This window comes from Colletes gigas, unplaced genomic scaffold (assembly GCF_013123115.1).
Source record: "Colletes gigas isolate AHSC1104 unplaced genomic scaffold, ASM1312311v1 Colletes_gigas_Sc00003, whole genome shotgun sequence".
Lineage (NCBI taxonomy): Eukaryota > Metazoa > Arthropoda > Insecta > Hymenoptera > Colletidae > Colletes > Colletes gigas.
In genome coordinates this window covers 1,508,637-1,528,070 of record NW_025106632.1, presented here as the reverse complement: position 1 = coordinate 1,528,070, position 19,434 = coordinate 1,508,637, and the positions used below count along the sequence as shown (strand labels likewise).

General features: G+C 35.5%; 2 protein-coding genes across 4 annotated transcripts; both read right to left on the bottom strand.

Moving 5' to 3' along the window:
• Positions 1 to 507: 507 nt before the first annotated feature.
• On the bottom strand, positions 508 to 18,739 carry LOC122404591 (KH domain-containing protein akap-1). Of its 3 annotated transcripts, XM_043408678.1 has the most exons (7): positions 10,606 to 10,848; positions 8,259 to 9,095; positions 7,673 to 8,185; positions 7,343 to 7,558; positions 7,135 to 7,265; positions 6,971 to 7,067; positions 508 to 597 (listed from the first exon to the last, which is right to left on the bottom strand). In XM_043408678.1, the coding sequence occupies exons 2-6, from the start codon at positions 9,049 to 9,051 to the stop codon at positions 6,972 to 6,974; spliced, it is 1,749 nt and encodes a 582-aa protein (XP_043264613.1). In that variant the 5' UTR covers positions 9,052 to 9,095; positions 10,606 to 10,848; the 3' UTR covers positions 508 to 597; position 6,971. The 3 variants fall into 3 exon arrangements, with proteins under 3 accessions (XP_043264613.1, XP_043264614.1, XP_043264611.1); XM_043408679.1 differs by lacking the exons at positions 508 to 597; positions 10,606 to 10,848 and adding an exon at positions 18,582 to 18,739 and having other exon boundaries at positions 4,341 to 7,067; XM_043408676.1 differs by lacking the exon at positions 508 to 597 and having other exon boundaries at positions 4,341 to 7,067.
• LOC122404592 (probable inactive peptidyl-prolyl cis-trans isomerase-like 6) lies at positions 782 to 3,185 on the bottom strand. The gene is made up of 10 exons (XM_043408680.1): positions 2,898 to 3,185; positions 2,626 to 2,814; positions 2,491 to 2,553; positions 2,261 to 2,413; positions 1,986 to 2,191; positions 1,737 to 1,887; positions 1,441 to 1,627; positions 1,187 to 1,380; positions 979 to 1,112; positions 782 to 905 (listed from the first exon to the last, which is right to left on the bottom strand). Exons 1-10 carry the CDS (start codon positions 3,126 to 3,128, stop codon positions 782 to 784), a joined length of 1,632 nt encoding a protein of 543 aa, XP_043264615.1. The 5' UTR covers positions 3,129 to 3,185.
• Positions 18,740 to 19,434: the final 695 nt, after the last annotated feature.

Sequence of the window (19,434 nt, the reverse complement as noted above, 5' to 3'; positions counted from 1 at the left end):
TCCTCCCCTCAATCCTCCCAACCCTCTACACCCCAACCTGTCTCTCTCCCACGCCGACAATTCCTCTCCCCCTTCCCTTTCCCTTTCCCTTATCTCTTCCAGGCACCACCTAGCCAACTCCCCTCCCTCTCCCCTACTCAGTTTCTCCTCATATCTCCCTGCCCTTCCCTCCGCCCACGTCCTCAACTTTTTCCTCTTCGTCTCCTCCCTTACCATATATCCTGGCGTCCTCCAGTCCACCCCCAATGACCACCTTATATACCTCTCTTGCATCCTCTCCATCTCTTCCCTCTCCCTCCACCCCCAAATCTCTGCCCCATATCCCGCCACCGTCCAGACCAACGTGTCGAACAGCCACATCCTCCTTCCCCAGTCCCTCTCAAACTTCCTTTTCCCGATTCCCCATGCCTGCCTCATTACCACCCCCGCCTTCCTCACCCTATCCCTAACCTGCGCCTCCTGACCCCCGTTCCTCCTGAACACGTACCCCAGGTACTTACCCTTCGAGCCGCCTAATCATACTCCCCATCTCTTCCTCGTCCTTCGCCACCATCACCAGGTCATCCGCATACGCCAGCGCACACACTCTCCTCCCCCCTATAAAAAAAAAAAAAACAATTATATGTATATAGAGAATAAAATACATTTTTATTTACTAAAATTTAATACAACTTGAATATAAAAATTTATAATAAAAATAAGGAACTTATTGAGACGCTAACGTGAAGTACATTTATAAATGTGATTTTTATTTAATTTTTTATTCTTCTTTATACTTCGTTTATTGATTTATATCAAAAGTTTTCATAAAATATAATATGGCTGCATTTAATATATCTTGTAATAATGGTGTACAAATTTTCGAAACACGTATATCAGAATCGACTTGCTTTGCTTCAAATATACTGCAATTAGAGAATTATATAAATGTAGTTAAATAATAACTACTTTTTCCTAGTTGAAAATTAAATGTCTTACTTAGCAGTTTGTAAATCTCCACATTTATGTGAAATTTCAGTCTTTGCAACAGTTTTCGACGCTATTTTGTGTGCAATTTCAAATATTGTATGTATAATTTCACAAGTATCAATCGAGATATGTTTCGAACAAAACTAAATAAATCATTGCCTCTGTTATATTTATAACAAATATGTATATAATTCTACTTTATTATAATTCAACTTACTTTATAATCTTTATAACAAAAGATATAAGCTAAAATAATTTTAGAAATTTCTACAATAAACATTAATTTTTCTTTCTCTGTCATTAAATCAGGCTGAAATTTTAACAGTAATTCACGAAGCATGTCTGTACTCGTGATATCATAGTTTTTTTTAGAAATTAGGCGAGTCTCTTCACACAGACACATATCCGCACCTATAAAAAATGTTTGATGTACAATATTGATATTCTATATAATTTACAATCTGTGTATACCTGGTAAATAATTAATTGAAAGACAACAAAGATCATTCAAATATCGTTCTGCCGTTAAAATCGACGCTGTGTCACAAACATTTCTATCCACAATATCATCAAGCCATGATGTGTTAGAATAAAAATTAAAGGCAATATCACTAAGTTTCATATCTTCTCTGTCAACACTTATTGATGATCGACATTTCTATAATAAAAGCAATAGTGACACATATTCAATTGCAATAATAAGTTATGAGTGAAACTAATTATAATCTAAATTAAAACATTAAACTAATGGAAAGAATTTTACTAACACAGATAACTTTTGATTCTGTCTCCATTATAGGTTCATCCACAAAGAGATAGTCTCCGCAACATGAAATTACTATTTGCTTTATAGGATGTTCGTAGTACGTTGACATATTCTCTAAAATTTTTAAAGTTTCTGCACCGTCCACGAGTTGACTTTGTATAAATTGTAGCAATGAATTGTTATTTTATAATTCATTAATTTAGTTGCAAATAAATACTTATACTAAAAAGATTGTCTTTACTTGACTCACCCAAAAGCAACATAGAAATAATTCATCCAAGGATTAGGTTTTAAGCATACAATAAACTGAGATTCGTTGCAATGTTTTCCACTATTTGCTAATGAAAGGACTCCACGACGGTCATGGGGAATGCAATACGATTCATCAGGTATTGTAATATTACTTACAGATTCCTCGTTTATTTTGGGTAATGCAATACCTGTGACGAATAAGATCTCAGATTGAATTTAAAAGCAGTTACGCGATACTAATGAAAATTTAATGGAACATAAAGAATAATACACTTTACCGCCGCATTGAAGCCATCCATTTTTTACTATGCGATGTACACATGTATTTATATAGTAAGAATTATTGTAACATTTTGTTACATCATCATATCCAGTACAAAGATTTAAAAAATGTTGGCAAGTTAATGGTAATAAATCAGAATACAACTAAATCAATGAAAAGTTGAATAGAATTATTTAATAAAACGATGTTATATAAAATCAAAACAAATTTAAATTCTTACCATAAATATAAATGACCCAATGGTACAACCATCTACAGTGAATGTAAAGTAAACATATTTTCTCTAGAATTTAATAATATTACATTATTATGTTACTTACATTCTTACATGAAAATATTATGCAAAATAATTTACTTTGGATTTTTCCATAAATTGTTTATACCGTTCTGCTGCAAGAGATTCATAATACCCTATGCCAATAGGTAAACAAAAAGTATAAAACTCACTTATATAATGCAAAAGGTTCACATCACAACCGATAAATTTATCATTTATAAAGACTGCTACAGGTTGCTTTAACGACCATATTTTACCTCCAATTTGCTAAAAATAATTATACATGAGTTATGATTTGTATTAATATTACTTACAGGCATACTGTATTATGTAAAAAAAATTATAATTACCCTTTTTCGTTTTTGAATGTATTCAACCCAATTCAATTGAAACATTTCTATAATTTGTGGCCTTATAAATTTATATGGTAAATGTTGATGTAACTTTTCAGCCCATATTCGAGCCTTTTGAAAAGCAACAGTATTTATAACACCTACTACTTTAATTCTAACATAATCGTCATCAGCCAAACTTGAAAAGTGCTTTTTCGATAATCCATTTTTATCTTTATTTCGTATCATTATATTACTAAATATATTTAAATCTTCCTCTCACTATTCTATTTAAACAATGACTAAATTTTTACGAAAATACATGAAACTAATTCAATGTAAAAACAATTTAAAAAAAATATATTCCCAATTATGGCATGAAGGTAGTTCCATATATATACATACATGACATTTAAAATGCATATTCACACATAATATCTTTATATACTGTGATAATTTACTTTTGTAGATGGTGAAATTTTTCGTCGAAAAAAAATTTTTTCGAATCATTCTGGAAAAATTATTTTCGCTTGCGGGGGTCAATTACAATCATTTTTGGTGAATAGACATACCCCCGAATTTCTACGTATTTTCGAGAAAAAAATTCGAGTAGGTGTGAAATTTTTCATTGAAAAAATTTTGTTTCAAATCATTCTGGAAAAATTATTTTCGGTTGCGGGGGTCAATTACAATCATTTTTGGTGAATAGACATACCCCCCGAATTTCTACGTATTTTCGAGAAAAAAATTCGAGTAGGTGTGAAATTTTTCATTGAAAAAATTTTGTTTCAAATCATTCTGGAAAAATTATTTTCGGTTGCGGGGGTCAATTACAATCATTTTTGGTGAATAGACATACCCCCGAATTTCTACGTATTTTCGAGAAAAAAATTCGAGTAGGTGTGAAATTTTTCATTGAAAAAATTTTGTTTCAAATCATTCTGGAAAAATTATTTTCGGTTGCGGGGGCCAATTACAATAATTTTTGGTGAATAGAGATACCCCCGAATTCCTACGCACTTTCGAGAAAAAAATTCAAGTAGGTATTGAAATTTTTCATCGAAAAAAAAATTTTTCAAATCATTCTGGAAAAATTATTTTCGGTTGCGGGGGTCAATTACAATCATTTTTGGTGAGTAGACATACCCCCGAATTCCTACGCATTTTCGAGAAAAAAATTCGAGAAGTTGTTGAGATTTTTCGTCGAAAAAAATTTTTTCAAATCATTCTGGAAAAATTATCATATCATGATAACATAGCCAGATATATATGTATAATTTTCTGTCTCACTTCCTCTTGTGTTCATTTGCGTAACTTGTTGGTAATGTTGCGAGTGACACGAAAATGGTAATGGGACTCTAGAGCCCCAGAAAAATGGGCCGAAAAAATACATTGGGTGAAAGGTCTGCTCGTATTCAGTGGTACACCGCATCAGTTATAAGATCAATACAATCTATCGGGATGTATTAAATGTGCATGTCTGTTGCAAGAACATTGTCGGTTATGTTACATGCGGTATCACAAACGAGGTATACGAGTAAGACCCTACACCTTATGGACTTTTTTGCTCCAATGTCCAATCTGACTCGAATCCATGAAAATTCGGAGGTGATTATAGCGACCTCTTCCCATGGATTACGATCAATTGACAAACTAATCACTGAATTGTGATGTAAGGTAGAAAGTAAAGATAATGCGATTAAAATGATGCAAATTTAATGAGAACGCTGAAGATTACATTGAGGTATATACAAAATGAACTTAATTTAGTTAACAATGGTAAATGAAATACGATATGGAGCCAGATAATGCGATCTATCGTTTCCTATGCAACGTAAAGGGCTACGTAAAATTTCTGAGACCGATGTAACAAAATTATTAACTGTACCTCTGTTGGAGAATTTTAAAAACGTATCAACTGTATAACAATTTCATTACGAGAGATATTATCGGAACACTGCACTGGTCGGTATAAAACATTTCGATGAATAAAAAAATTTTCATTTCGCGACGGTGGTATTATTAAGTACATATGATTTAATGCAAGCGACTTCGTGACTGTATTCTATGCATATTCCTAGGAAAGTATTTCTGTCAGGTTAGAATTTCACCAACAACATTTTACCAACAACAGTAAATGTTAACACGTAACAAGTTTTAGATGTGTTCGCATCTAAATATATTAAGAAATTTCAAATGATTTATTTCCGATTTTTTGACACATTTACAGTAATTTGTATAAGTAATCGTTACAACGTTTTAGATAGAGTTCTGAATTACAGAGAATAAATGAAACGCTTGATGCAATTGCCTGAACAACATATAATTACATATACTTAATAAATCATATAAATCCTCTATATCGTTATAAAAAAAACAAAACGACCAACCTTTTCGTAGTTAATTCGATGGCGGTGTATCAATTAAAATGCGATATTATTTTCACTAAGAAACTTCAACCGAAACTTAAAAAGCGGAAAGATGACAGTTTACTTGCTGCAAATTCCGAAGCAAGTTACAGGAAGAAGTTATTAATATTATCATTACACAAGAAAAATTAAGTTATATATATATATATATATATTTAACTTAGTTAAATTAATCAATATATATATTTATATGCGATAAGCCTCTAATGTTAAGTGTATAGATAATATCGATAATACCGTTTTTAACAATTTTAAGACAGTCATCCCAATTTCTGGGATAACAAGTTTTTCAGGACTTTTATAATATCAAATACAACATGACGATACCTATATGTACTAACTAAAAGGATCGCGTCAATGAACAAGTTTGACCTGTAATAGATATTACGATCTCGCAGAAGCGAATTCCCCGATTCGATTGGAATTGTTAATAACGCGGCAATGATACAAAATCACTTAATTTTTCATTTTGTGTGTTGAGACATGTAAAATATATAAATCTACTATCATTATCTTGTCATATTTATCATCGTGTAGAGCTAACTAGCGCCTTACAGTTTTCTTTTTACCATTATTATTAAAGACATATCATAAATATTTTATAAACGGCGAAGTAATGTTACACTATGTACAAAAGTATGATCAAAATCTGACTATGCAAAACTAAATATGCAAATGCAATAAACAGTTGCATTATTTTTTTTTTTCAATAACAGTCTCAGAAATTGCATTTTATTCATTGTTTTTTTTTCTTCTTTTCGTTTTATTTTCAATTTAAACTTAATATAAATGGTTTTCAGGTTTGTATAATAATTATTGAAGCCGCCTCAGTGGTATCTGCAGGATTTGTCCTACGTACGTTCCGTACAACGTGAAAAAAACGGCAGTTTCGAAGATAAAACTATCACGGAGTAATTTTTTGCAATTCAAGAAGAGCTTCTTCGACCTTTTCGCTACGTTTTAAGAACACATAGTACACTATCATACCGTAAAAAACCTGTTCCTACGTTATAAATCGTTTGGATATTATATTAAATGTACACAGGTCCTTTTCATTATATCTAACCTTCTTAATCGATTTATGTCGCTAGAATGTGGTGGTCGATTATCGTACACTTCAATGGCATAAGTGAAATGACAGAAACAAAAACGTTTTGTTCATGCGATCCCTTCACTATAATGGTCCGTAATATCCGATCTAAACTCTCTTTCCACTTGGTAAAGTGGAAACATTATTAAAAACAGCATCATTAACCATGCACATAAAAACACCACATTCTAAACATAATTCGCATTTGTACTTGTCGTAAATCATTCATGAAGAGAAATAAATGCTTATTAAATATTACTCTCGTTCACCCTAAAGTGTCCAATGATACTGAATCAGCATGAAAATTATACTATGACGTGAAAAATTAATTGTAGTAGAATAAATATATGGAACAGAATTTTTAAAAAAAATCACTATTTTCCACGACTCTCGGCCAAGAGAAAGTATCTAAATCTTTGTATCGAGAAAACAAAATCATAGAATATGAAACTTCGAGTATGAAAATTACTTCCAACACGGATATAATGACTATAAAATTATACGATCACGTATTATCACCGCACAGTTTTTTTATACAGCTCAATTATTAAAGACTAAATTTTTATTCATACCTCAAGTGAACGATACATCTTCTTCTGGAACTATGCTCTCTAACGGTACAAATTCCGCATACCCACGAGCTACCAATTCATCAGCAAGGGATACCACCTATGGAAACACAAACGTAACGTAAAAGTTATTTAAACGTTGGTTATTTTCATTTAAAAATACTCACCCCGTGTTTCTGAATATTCAAATAGAGACTAACGTATACGCTTGAATTTATATAACCTTCGATTTGAGCTTGTCCGGAAATACCAGAACACATATGAGCAACTACATTGTAAGCCTCTTGAGCCCACACACCTGATACAAAATACGTAATTAAATATAAAATGATACTTAATTAAACAGTAAAGAATAAAAATACAAGGATGTCCTACCATTTTTTGGCTGCACATTCGTGAGGAATATTTCAATCGCTTGCAACGGTAATGCAAGGTAATCTGACCTAATCTTTCTCATTTCTACATTACTGCAATACCAATAACCCCCGTGATCGACAAGCCGCACTAAATGCCGCTCGCCAAGAGGATCCGGTTGCTCGATATATACCCTAACCCACCTACTGAACCATTTTGCAACGAACACCATACCTTCTGTAAATTACAACGTGCGATCTTAGTGAATGTAACAACGTAGAGGATTATTTTATTAATTTGCACAGAAATCTTTGGATATTTGAATCTAGATGAAGTAAAACGTAAACCTACTGCTAAGTTCATCCGGAACTGGTGGTGATTCTGTCGTGTTATACAATAATGTCATGCTTTCGTCTAAAATTCGCAAGGATGGGTAGGTAGGATGAGTAGGAAGCTGCACGAAGAATCTGTTTGGTTTCACTATATGACATACAACAACGTCGTTGTTCACACCCTCCACTAACGACAATTGCACCAGTTCTGTGAACCACGAGCTCTCGTTTAGCAATGTCAATTGAAAAATCTGTTCGAGAGTGACGTGCGGATACTTCTTCTTCGGAAGCTTTTGACGTATCATGTCCAGGGCAATGTTGATCCCTTCCGTGGAACCCTCTATGCTACAAATCTGCTGATCTCTGAATATAGGATTATGTCTGATGATTATATGAACTTTGGCTTGCTCACGAATGCTTTGTAAGAAACTACCGTGACGGCCGATTACTTTTCCAACTAAATTCTGTGGTACGTTAAATTCGTACACCATCGGGATTGCATTGTCCTTCGCGTGACCCGTGATACTTCCTCCTGTAACAAATACACGATTACGACCAGCGTCGGAACATCCTAGACTACGTTTCAATTAATTATTATACCGTACCCTTTCCACTGTCCGTGCTTCCTTCGCTCCTTGCTTCGTCCGTGACGCTGCCCTCCAAAACGCCAGAAACCGGACTGTGATTGGCAGAGTCCCGTTCGGATAACGTTTGCACTTGAGCTTTCGCGCTGTCTTTTATCGGGGTGACAACAGGTGGCTCGTTACCCGGAGCGTAATTGCATTTATTATTTGTCTCGTTCTCCCCGTTTTTGTCAACAACCTCCAACGGCGTGTCTTCGGGAATTGTCGTTTGCTCTTCCTCCTCGGTAACATTCTCGAATATCTTCCTCGCGTTGGTGCTCGAGTCGACGGCGTTTTCCGCGGAAGCCACGCTTCTGCTTCTGACGGCCATGTCGAAGTTACTCGTTTTAGGATTGCTGCCCAGCTGTATGTCCATTTTGTGGGACGCGGAGCTCAGAAAATTGTGCCATCCTTGATCATCCTCGGGCGTTATCGAACGCATGGAAACAGACTGCGAGCCGTTCTTCCTTTGAGGGATATCCAAGCTCTCGCTTCTCTTTCTCGGGCTACAAACCGTTTCTTCTGTTGGTTGACAAGAAGAACTCACCGTGAACGACTCATCGATTTGCATATCAGAACCGCGGTAGTTCAAGCTAGATTTCACAGTGGCAGCTTCCTTCTCGGAATCGACGACACCTTCGTCGGTGCGATCTGGATTATCCACTCCGCCTGGATCTGTTCTGTCCACTCGACGACGTTTATACCACAGAAGGCCGATAATAAGCGCAAAAGCTGGGAAACTCCACTTCACAATTTGGATATGAGTAGGTGACATGTTTCAAATCCACCGTAGCTGTTGTTGTTGAAGAATTTCTTATCCTAAAATAAAAAAATTCAGAATATCTTCCTTTATCGTTTGTTTGTAAAAACATAAATATTAACGCATCTCAAAGAATCCAGCTTTTTGGCATTGCGTTGCTGTTATTAATTTAATAGCGCGTTCCATTGGAATTGCATCGATAGTGAGAATTCGGAAACGATCGAAAATAATGGTACAAGTTCGCTTTTACACCGACTGTGCAAAGTCGATGAAATTTAATTCTTCGTCAGATTCTCGTCTTACTCGGTTTCCTTTGTTAATTATCGTTCCACAAGCGTAACTTCCGGCCACGACTACACTCGATGGAATAACTTAATTCAGGAAAGCATAATTGAAGACTGTTATAATTTCGTGAAGTAAACAGACTGTACGAGCAAACATTTCGCACTTCAAATGTAAATGATTAAATGCGAAATCGTGTTGAAACATTAAATAGATTATATCAAAAATATTATGATATAAACTATACAAAAATATATTTTATAATCATAATTAAAATTATGTTATTTTTTATTAACATTAATTGATACTATCTCTGTTTCCGTACAAAGTACAGAAATTAATAATATTGCGTCAAATTTAATTAATGGATATAGGGCAGAACGTTTCGAAAATAATTTAGATATTTCAATTATAAACCTACATTAAACATTTATGTACTGATAAAGTTATAGTTCGTTCGGCTAGGTCAAGATTTTAATTGATTTCGCACCATTTCAAACAAACATGGTTCAAATTTTAACAGTATAGGGAGTTTCAAAGTTTAACTTGTGCGAGTCGCGGCAGAATAAATAGAAATTCGTGTTACATACGGTGCTTCGAAGTAAACGTGATACGAATTCAAAGAACACGGTATAAATTCGAACTGTACACGAAGCGAGAAAAAAAACATGTAAATTCAAATTATAAGGGTGTTCTGGGATACACAATATACAGGATAATCCAAAATATATGTTTGAGATCAAGGTTAAAGGGTTAAAAGAAAATGTAAAAGGTGTGAGCAAGTATTTGAAAAAATCGAGCGTGCTTTTTGAGTCGTCCTGTACATTGCAGTCGCCTACGCCAAATGCGCGCCGAAGGTTTCCATCTGTGACGTCTAAAGTTCAAATAAAACGCACGATCGGCGGTAAAAATTTTTCGAAAACGATAACGAGGCGAACAGAAACATTCTTGCAGGAAGAAATAATTAAAATTCTCTGATCTACGTGAAACGATACGTTAGGAAAAGACGGAACGGTACACATATGTAACGATATTCCCTTTCTCTCTGCGCCTCTACTCGTAACCGGTAATTTTCACGATGCAGAATTACGTTCGAAACGTCCGTAATTTCGTGCAACTTCTAACACGAATAAATAAAATCTTAACCTCGTCCGCGAGATAATTTTATTTCGTATGGTGGACGCGAGCAATCGACGTCGAACCAAGGAAATTCAGGGTACATTGTAGATCAGAAGGCAAATAGATCTACGACGAAGGTCGAACTCATAAACGTTTAGATTCACGTACCGTCGTTACATCCATGCTTACTGCCATCTGTGAACGTTGGTAGAACAAACGGGCCGGTTCGGTCGTTTTCTAAACGTCGGTGTCGTTAAAAGGGAATTGAACGTCTCGTAATAACGAACGATTAATCGTGGAGTCGTAGGGGCGCGTGAAATAATTCAGCAAGCGAACCGAAGGCACTCTCGCGTTAACGTGACTGACGCGGCACTGCGGTTTGCGGAACGACCGCGGCATTCAGCACGTGGTAACTCTGGAGACCAGTTCGACTGGAATCGCTCGCGATTGCGCAGACGCGATTACGTTAAGCGGCGCTCACACGGTGATAACGTTGATAACGTTAGATTTACTTTTTTTCCTCTACCTTTTCCTTCGACGAGACTCGTTCGATCAAATAGCACTTAAGTTACATAATGTCGTAGTTGATAATATTGCGCGCGACAATGTAACGAGTGCCGTTTTGAATGTTGTTCCAGTCAAGGAACAAACACTACTTATAACGAAACAGTCCTTTTACGACACTGTTCTTTATCGAGGCGTTTGGATCATCGTGGTCAAAGTGTGAAAAGACACTTATAAGATGCAATTAAAAGATATTTTGTGATTTGGCGACGTCGTGCGCCCTCTACCAGTCGCTGCGGCAACTAGAAAAGTAGTGGAGGGGATAGAGAGACTTATAGCGAGTACGAATGAGAACTTATAACGAGAGAATTCTGTAAACCCTTTAACTTCTTCGATACTGAGATTTTTCTTGGTGGAGTGGGCCCCTTTTTAATGGAGTTGTACAGTGACGGATCTAGAAAAGCTCGATTGGAGGGGGGAGGGACTAACACGAATACAAACGAAGAAAATTCGAAGTTTCAAGGATTTCCCTCTTGTATTCGCCGCTGTAAATATACACATATCATATGAATAAATTAGTAAAAATATACATAAAAAGATTGTGTCAAAAATTAATTTAATAAAACTTAAAAAAATTCCAGTCATTTTCAGATGCAACAAAAATGAATTCAGAATTTGTACAGCATAAGGTTAGTCGTATTATGGTATTTTTTTTTTGTTTTAGATCAACTTCATTGTTTCAATGGAATCTGATACTTTTTTTATTCTTAGTGTAACGATGGATACTTAAACGATTTCAACGAACTATGATACAAGATCATTGAAGGTCACAGTATATAGGACATGATAGAGAGATGATAGACTATAGGTATCGATACAATGCCTCACATTTTCCTGTATTGTTGGTTTAGTCTGTGGCATACATGTAAACGGATAGATGGCAAGAACAATGACGGATACCTTGAATTGACATTGTTGAGAAATATTAATTACTCAACCTTGTGTCATTAGTGTCAATACAACTCTTAGTCAATGATTAGTATCGAACAGCTGTGTTCGTGTAATCATTTGTTAGACTCAACAAATTCTATTTAACGAGTAACAGATAAACAATTGTTTATCTTCTATTATTCAAGTAAAAGTTTTGCCCATTTTCGTCGACAGTCCATTCTACAACCGAGTCGTAGAATGAATCAATTTGGAACAGACAAGACTTTCTCAATTCTGCTGGGCGATGACCAGTAACGGGATCGAGAGCACCTGGGTTGATCACTATGAAAGTGGCTTAAGTCAAATATCTTATATATGTATATATATATATCATATATTAACGCAATATGATATAAAATACGTGATAAATTGAATTTTGAACAGGGGTTTAGGTATTTTGCCCAAATATTTTTGAGGTTATTTTTCAAGATCCGCCCTTGTCCTTTCCAATAATGCGAACAAGTTGGTCTATTCAGTTTCTCGTAAAACGAATACTGAAAGTAAAAGGATCAAAACTGTCGTTCAAAGGAAGAGATTATGCAATGCTGCATGAAATTATAGGTTTTCATCGCATGGGCGTTAACACGGGACACGATTCCAAACAAGCAGGTAATCAAACACGAGCTAGTCGCAAAAATTTTTCTGCTAACACGATAAAAACAAAAAAATACCGATGATTGATAAAGTAAAATAAATCTACCTTGATTCATCAAAGTTAACTATAAATCATATACGTAAGTAAATGTCAAGCTCTGGACCCACCATCTTGGGGAAAAAAAATATTTGTCAAAACAATAAGATTTTCATCGTTCGAATGTTTGGAATCGCCAAACTGCTTCTTCTTTCCTTGTATAGAAATATCTATAGACGTGAAAACTTTCTCCCCTTCGTTTTCAGTAGAATTTTTATAGCGTGTCGAAAATATAATTACGTAATAATAGATTAGAAATTCCGAATACTTTTAGATACTTCGTACGCGAAAGCGATAAATGTATTACATCATTAGAAGATTCCAGCAGTCACAATTGAGTAAGGATGAGTTGCAAACGTAAGATACATAGTAATGCATAACTACGATTTGTATTCCACGATCTACATCGATACAGATTGTGAGCATATTTGCACGAGTCATATTTCCTATCTAAATAAGTTTCGAAGCTTTTCTGCAAATATTTTTCACTATAAACTTCATCGAAGTTCACGATAATATACAATTGTAGTTATAAGCATAATAGTAGTAATTATAATTTACAATCGTAACATGGGTGAGGTTAGAAAATTATAAAATAGTTTCTAAACTCGTGTTTCCTTAACCTTCACGAATGTTTCATTCGTCACGATTACGTGTACTAAGCTAATTAATTAACTGATTAATGAATCGGTATGTAAATTGTTGTCGAATGATTCCATCGGTAGGTTAAGTGACCAATGGCCGCTTAATCTTCTACGATGCACCGTGCACGAGTGAGAAAGGAGATTGGTCGCATGTGAGGTATGAACGCGATTTGAGCTCATGCTGTGTGAAACGGAGAAGGGATATGCACCGGAGGAAAAACAAAAAGTTAAATTAAAATGAAACCGGTAACTGTTGTCCGACAGAGATCGGATCGGCGAGCAGTCACTCGAGGAAGTGGGTTACGTGCAGTTTCACGCGAAAGAAAAATTTAGAAACGAAAAACAAAAGGAACCGGAAGATTATGCACAACATGCCCATTAACTCTCTTATACACCATATCGAACAATTTTCAATGAAAATTTCGATCGTTTGAACTTTATTCGCATTTAAACTTGTTACACAAATTTGTAATGTCACGATCTTATGTAAAAGAAAAGGATGTTTCTTAAGACCATATTGTTCGAGATTTTAGGACCACGTTGTTTTAAATGGTTGACGTATTTCCATTGATGGACTATTATCGTCGACAAGAAAGGCAAATTCAAGGCTGCAACAGACGAGAAGAAAAATTTAAATAAAGAAATTAAGAGGTTAATGAGACTAATAAAAAAGGGCATTGAATCTTTTGAAAGGGAACCTAACCCTACTTCGTCTGCGTTATTTCTAGTCTCCGCCAGATAGTGTAACAATCGCTTTGCTAACTCTTCGGAAATCAACTCCCTAGAGATAGTTCTCTAAGCTGTCACTGTACTTACAGCATTCTTGTATCCTTAGTCAGTTACAGGTTAGATTTACCTTACCAGGATGCGAGAATATTTGTATCGCGCGAAATGAAATCTAGGTCCTTTCGTTACTTTTCCAAGCTACGACTAAACCATTCTGTGAGCTGCAACATTGATTCCAGGCGGTAGACCGGTTCCCATCAGGAAGCTGCCTCTCCATTTATACATACTAATGCACATTCGCGCGTACGTGAGCTACGGAGCTTCGGACAGCTTCGGGGAGTCGACAAAGAAGACGAATATGAGTCTTTCTTTGTCGTTCTTAAGACACCTCCAGTCGAATGAATGGTCAAGTTAATTTCGCAGATAATAAACACTTTTGATACATTAGAATCTCGAGAATAATTACTATTTACGTAAAATAACGTTAACTATGGAATAGTTACTCTTTTTTAAATTCAGAAAATTATTATAAAATGAAGAAACCGCAGTAAAATCTTTTAAAAGATATCCATATCTAGCAGTTGGCGATTTTTTATTTAAATACGAACAATTCAATACATTGATAATTGAGATTGAAGCAATTCTGAATTCACAACCTTTACTCCCGCTATCCTCTGATACCAATGATCCGACACTCGTTCATTTCTTAATAGGTGATTTGTTGTTGTAAAGAGTCATTTTTTAAATATTCCAGATAATAAATTGTCCTTGTGGCGACACATTCGAAGGGTCAAGAGGCATTTATGGGTCACATGAAATAACGATTATTTGCAGAAGCTGCATAAGCCAAAGTAAATGGCATTTTGGAGATTATACGCATTAAGGGGTTGCTTTTAACGTCTATACGTGAAATTGGGGTACAACTACTAGCAGTAGCTGTAGTAGATATAGCCATTTAGAGCCTAACCTTGTTTGCAAAAGTAAAAGCAGGCAATTCGACTGGGGGTGATTAGAGAGGGCCAAAGAAAGGTTCACATTCGTTTTCTTTCTCGATTCTCCGAAATCGTCCGAAGCGCCGGAACTCGCGTACGCGTGAATGTGCATTAGTATGAACGAATGGCGGGGCAACAGTTCCCTAATAGAACCGGTCTGCTGTCTGGAATCACTAGACTGCAATCGTTTATAATATTCTTTCATCGCCCCAAAGATGACATATATCAGTTCCAACCACGGTCAACGTATCGATAACATAAGTGTACACGTTCCTACATATATTGCGACGAAATGTTGCAAACGTTGCTTAATTTGTTTCGCGTGTACAAGTCTATTCGTGGACAGAGGGCGACACCCGCCTGATCTGGTGATTTTACTTGAGCAGGTTATCACGCACAGAAGGTGGGCTATTCAAAAAAATTCTTATTGAAATAATCGTTCCAAAAGAGATTTATTCCAATAAAATATTCGTAGAGTAAACCTTTTAGAATAAAGAGTAAATTGAACAAAAAAACAGCCAGAAACATTCCGTGTCGTTTGTTGAAACTAAATTCAACAAATTATATTTTTATACACAAGCTGATATTCCAATTATTAAGTAGCAATTTGAGACGTTTTTTCGATTGACTATTTAAATTTTCATTTTTCCATTGTACAATATTTAATATAAACTATTGTTCGAATTAAATTTTTGTCGTTTCTGGTTGGAAGACGTATAGATACGCGTGAAATAAAGATGATCGTGGTTCAACGTGCTCTTGGAATGTTCAACCTGTACGCAGAACGATGAAGTAACCAGGCACGGGTAAGAGTATCGAGCAGAAGGAACAAGAATACATAGTTCGCGAGAAGGATAGCGAAAGCCATAACAGAAAAAGGACACGCAAGAACCTTGCTGCTCTTCTGGATCACGTTTTCTTACAAGCTTCCCAGCGCCCTCTGTGGCCGTTACACAGAACTAATGGCCACAGTTCAAATCATTCGCGAGTGGCAATTATTCTTCCATAAATAACTCGTAATACTTGATTCTCGGAAAGAAAAAGAAAATATGTATAATTCGAACAATATGTTAAGGATCAAAGAAGTCACAGATCATGGCCTGGTTGAGAGGGATGAATACATCGAGCTTGTTATAAAATTTAATAATTGCTACAATGTTATACAGGGTGCAAACCCTAGGAAAAATTTTAATAGGGGATTCTAGAGGCCAAAATAAGACGAAAATCAAGAGTACCAATTTGTTGATGGAGGCTTTGTTAAAAAGTTATTAACGTTTAAAGTTCCGCCCGTAATGAATTTTTTTCTCGAAAATGCGCAGGATTTCGGGGGTATATTTGTTCACCAAAAATGATTGTAAATGACCCCCGCAACCGAAAATAATTTTTCCAGAACGATTTGAAATTTTTTTTTTCGTTGAAAAATTTAGACACATAGATTTTCGGTAAGGAATTTTTTTCTCGAAAGTGCGTAGGATTTCGGGGCTATGTGTAATGACCAAAAATGATTGTAATTGATCCCCGCAACCGAAAATAATTTTTTCAGAACGATTTGAAATTTTTTTTTTTCGTTGAAAAATTTTCGGTAAGGAATTTTTTTCTCGAAAGTGCGTAGGATTTCGGGGGTATGCGTAATGACCAAAAATGATTGTAATTGACCCCCGCAATCAAAAATAATTTTTCCAGAACGATTTGAACTATTTGAATTTAATTGTTAATAACTCTTTAACGAAGCCTCCATCAACAAATTGGTATTCTTGATTTTCGTCTTATATTGGTCTCTAGAATCCCTCGTTAAAATTTTTCCCAGGAGTGGCTGAACACACTGTATAATCATTAAATATAAGTCCCAATAAGTTTGTTACTAAGAAAAGCTATTCATTATAAGAAATATAAAAAATTGCTTATGTATCGAAGTTATTAATTAAAAAGCCCTTCAGTACCTTCAGCCAGTTACGCTTGTGAAGGATAAGAGAACTACTTCTTATCATTAGAGATTATGATGACTTTGATACGTTTATATCTGTCTACATTGTACTTGTAATGTTGATAATTGTATATATATACACACATTCATGATAAATACTATCTATTGCAAGTAAATTGGCGGAAATCTTATGTTTCAACTTTGTCGATTAAATGCGCGACCTTGTGCACGCGTAAACATTTACTTATTTACAAAGCAAACGCACAATAAATCAGCTTTATTAATAACAATTTTGCGCGCTTGTTAGAACCAGATTTTATGAAACATTTCAAACTTTGTACGCATCTAAAATAAATATGTACTTTCTCCAATACGTTTCACAAAATTATATAAAGACAATTTTGAATAAATGTATATTTAGGCGGTTATGTTTCGTAATAATTGTTTGTATATTCTATACGAATAAAATATAATTAAAATAATAACAACGAGCACCAAAAGAATATTTCCATTGATAACAACCTTAACGAATAAAGTATAAATCAAGGAGACATATATTTTTAGCGAATATAAATTTCTTCGTCAAATTATCGTTGAAACGAGCACGATAAGAACGAAATTAAAATCAATGAAATATTTGTGATTTGGAAACTGCTCTACGATTTAAAGATCCGTTTTATTTACAAACAAATCCGGACTAACTCTTTGCCAGGGCGATTTCAAGTTTCGGCAAGCTGTCGCGTGTTTTCAATTTTCGAACAATTAACCGACGACTCCAGTAACCAACGAAAATAACCAATACCGTATTCAGGGCCAGCTACCTTAGAAAGCAACTCGTTGGTGTACGAAACGGATGTATCTTAGAAATAGCACGTAACTAAAAGCGACTCCGTCGTTGACCCTTTAAATGTCCGTACACAGATGGAGGGAACAAACAGAACCAACACGCCACAGCCACTTACATGTGGAACGCGTCGTTTTTAGAATACTTTACCGACCGTCGCTAATAATTAAACGGGATAATAAACACGAACCAGCGGATAGCGTTCATTACAAAATTTACGGTGGAACTTATAAATACTACGATCGATGTATATGAATGTATGTCTTCGATCGTGCAAATACAATTTTACCGTGTTCTACGAACGTCAATTTAAACACGTGAAAAAAAACACGCGTAACGGTCGTGGAATGGTCTACAAATACGCTATAACCATTTGTCTACACCTAATGTCACCTTCCAAGAACTTTCTGATTGAGTTTAACTAAATCAATATTACGCTTTACGAGGGAAAGAATCCGTGTGGGATAACAGTCATCGAGAGAACACGATTATCAAAACACCGGTTAGCCGAGATGAAGCATGTCACGCGTTTCAGGTAACTGAATTCTGTCCCGTTTCAGACGACCACGCGATCAGCCGAATTTCGGCGAGGCAACTGCATGCGACCCATAATATAATATGTAACCACAGTCTCCGTAGGAATCATGTACGAAAACGATCATGGTCGATAAACAATCGAATTTTGTTAACTGAACATGTGTCGTGAATGTCGCGATGGATCGATTTAAGAGTTGTACGATCTTCAATTGAAGATGAATAAAAGATAACAAAGGAAAACCGCTAGACGAGTAGCACGAGCATATGGTCTGCGTAAAAATGATCGACATACCTGTGTAATTAATAGTAGATCGGCATTCAATTATATATCAATCGTCTGCACGTCTGCTGCGAATAATTATGATGAACGTTCTGGCACACCAAATAACCAACTTTCTTCGGATTTTGTAGAAAATTATACCATAAGAACACAATGTTTTTCCTCGCACACGAGAGACAATATGGCGGTACAAATTCGGGCACAGCATGTCCGATATGATGCGACCGCAGCGCCTCTCACGACTAACGGATAACTAAATCGTGGCGCCAAATGTCACTCCACTTCAAATTCTAAACACACGGAAAAGTTTACGAATGCTACATTTGGATAATCTGTTAACTTAAATAAATAGATACTTGCAAGAAAACAGCCAATATTTGTTATAATGCAATGAATAATCAATTTCGTGTTGGAGAATAACCAATTTCTACTGTTTGATGACTATTGCCATCTTCTGGGAAAGAGTTAGTACTATGCATTGATACGATATCGAGTACTCCGTGATAAGTGAAACAAATTTCTTTGTTATTGATCGTTGCATATACAGGTATCTGTAGGTATAGGCCACGAAGATTTTCGAAATATAAATCAGAGACGAGGTATAAAATAGAATACAAGTAGACCTTATCATAGACGAGATATACGAGTAAACCTTTCACCTTATGGAGTTTCGTGGTCCAATCTGACTGCCATATCGACCAGAAAATTCGGAGATGATTTTAGCGTTCTCTTCTCATGGATGGCGGTCAGTTGAGAAACTATTCACTGAATTAGTATTGATAGGCAAACAGCTGTAGTGTGAGTTGACCATGGAAGGAATTAAAATTAATTTCTGAATCTGTTGGTAACGTTGGGAATGACACGA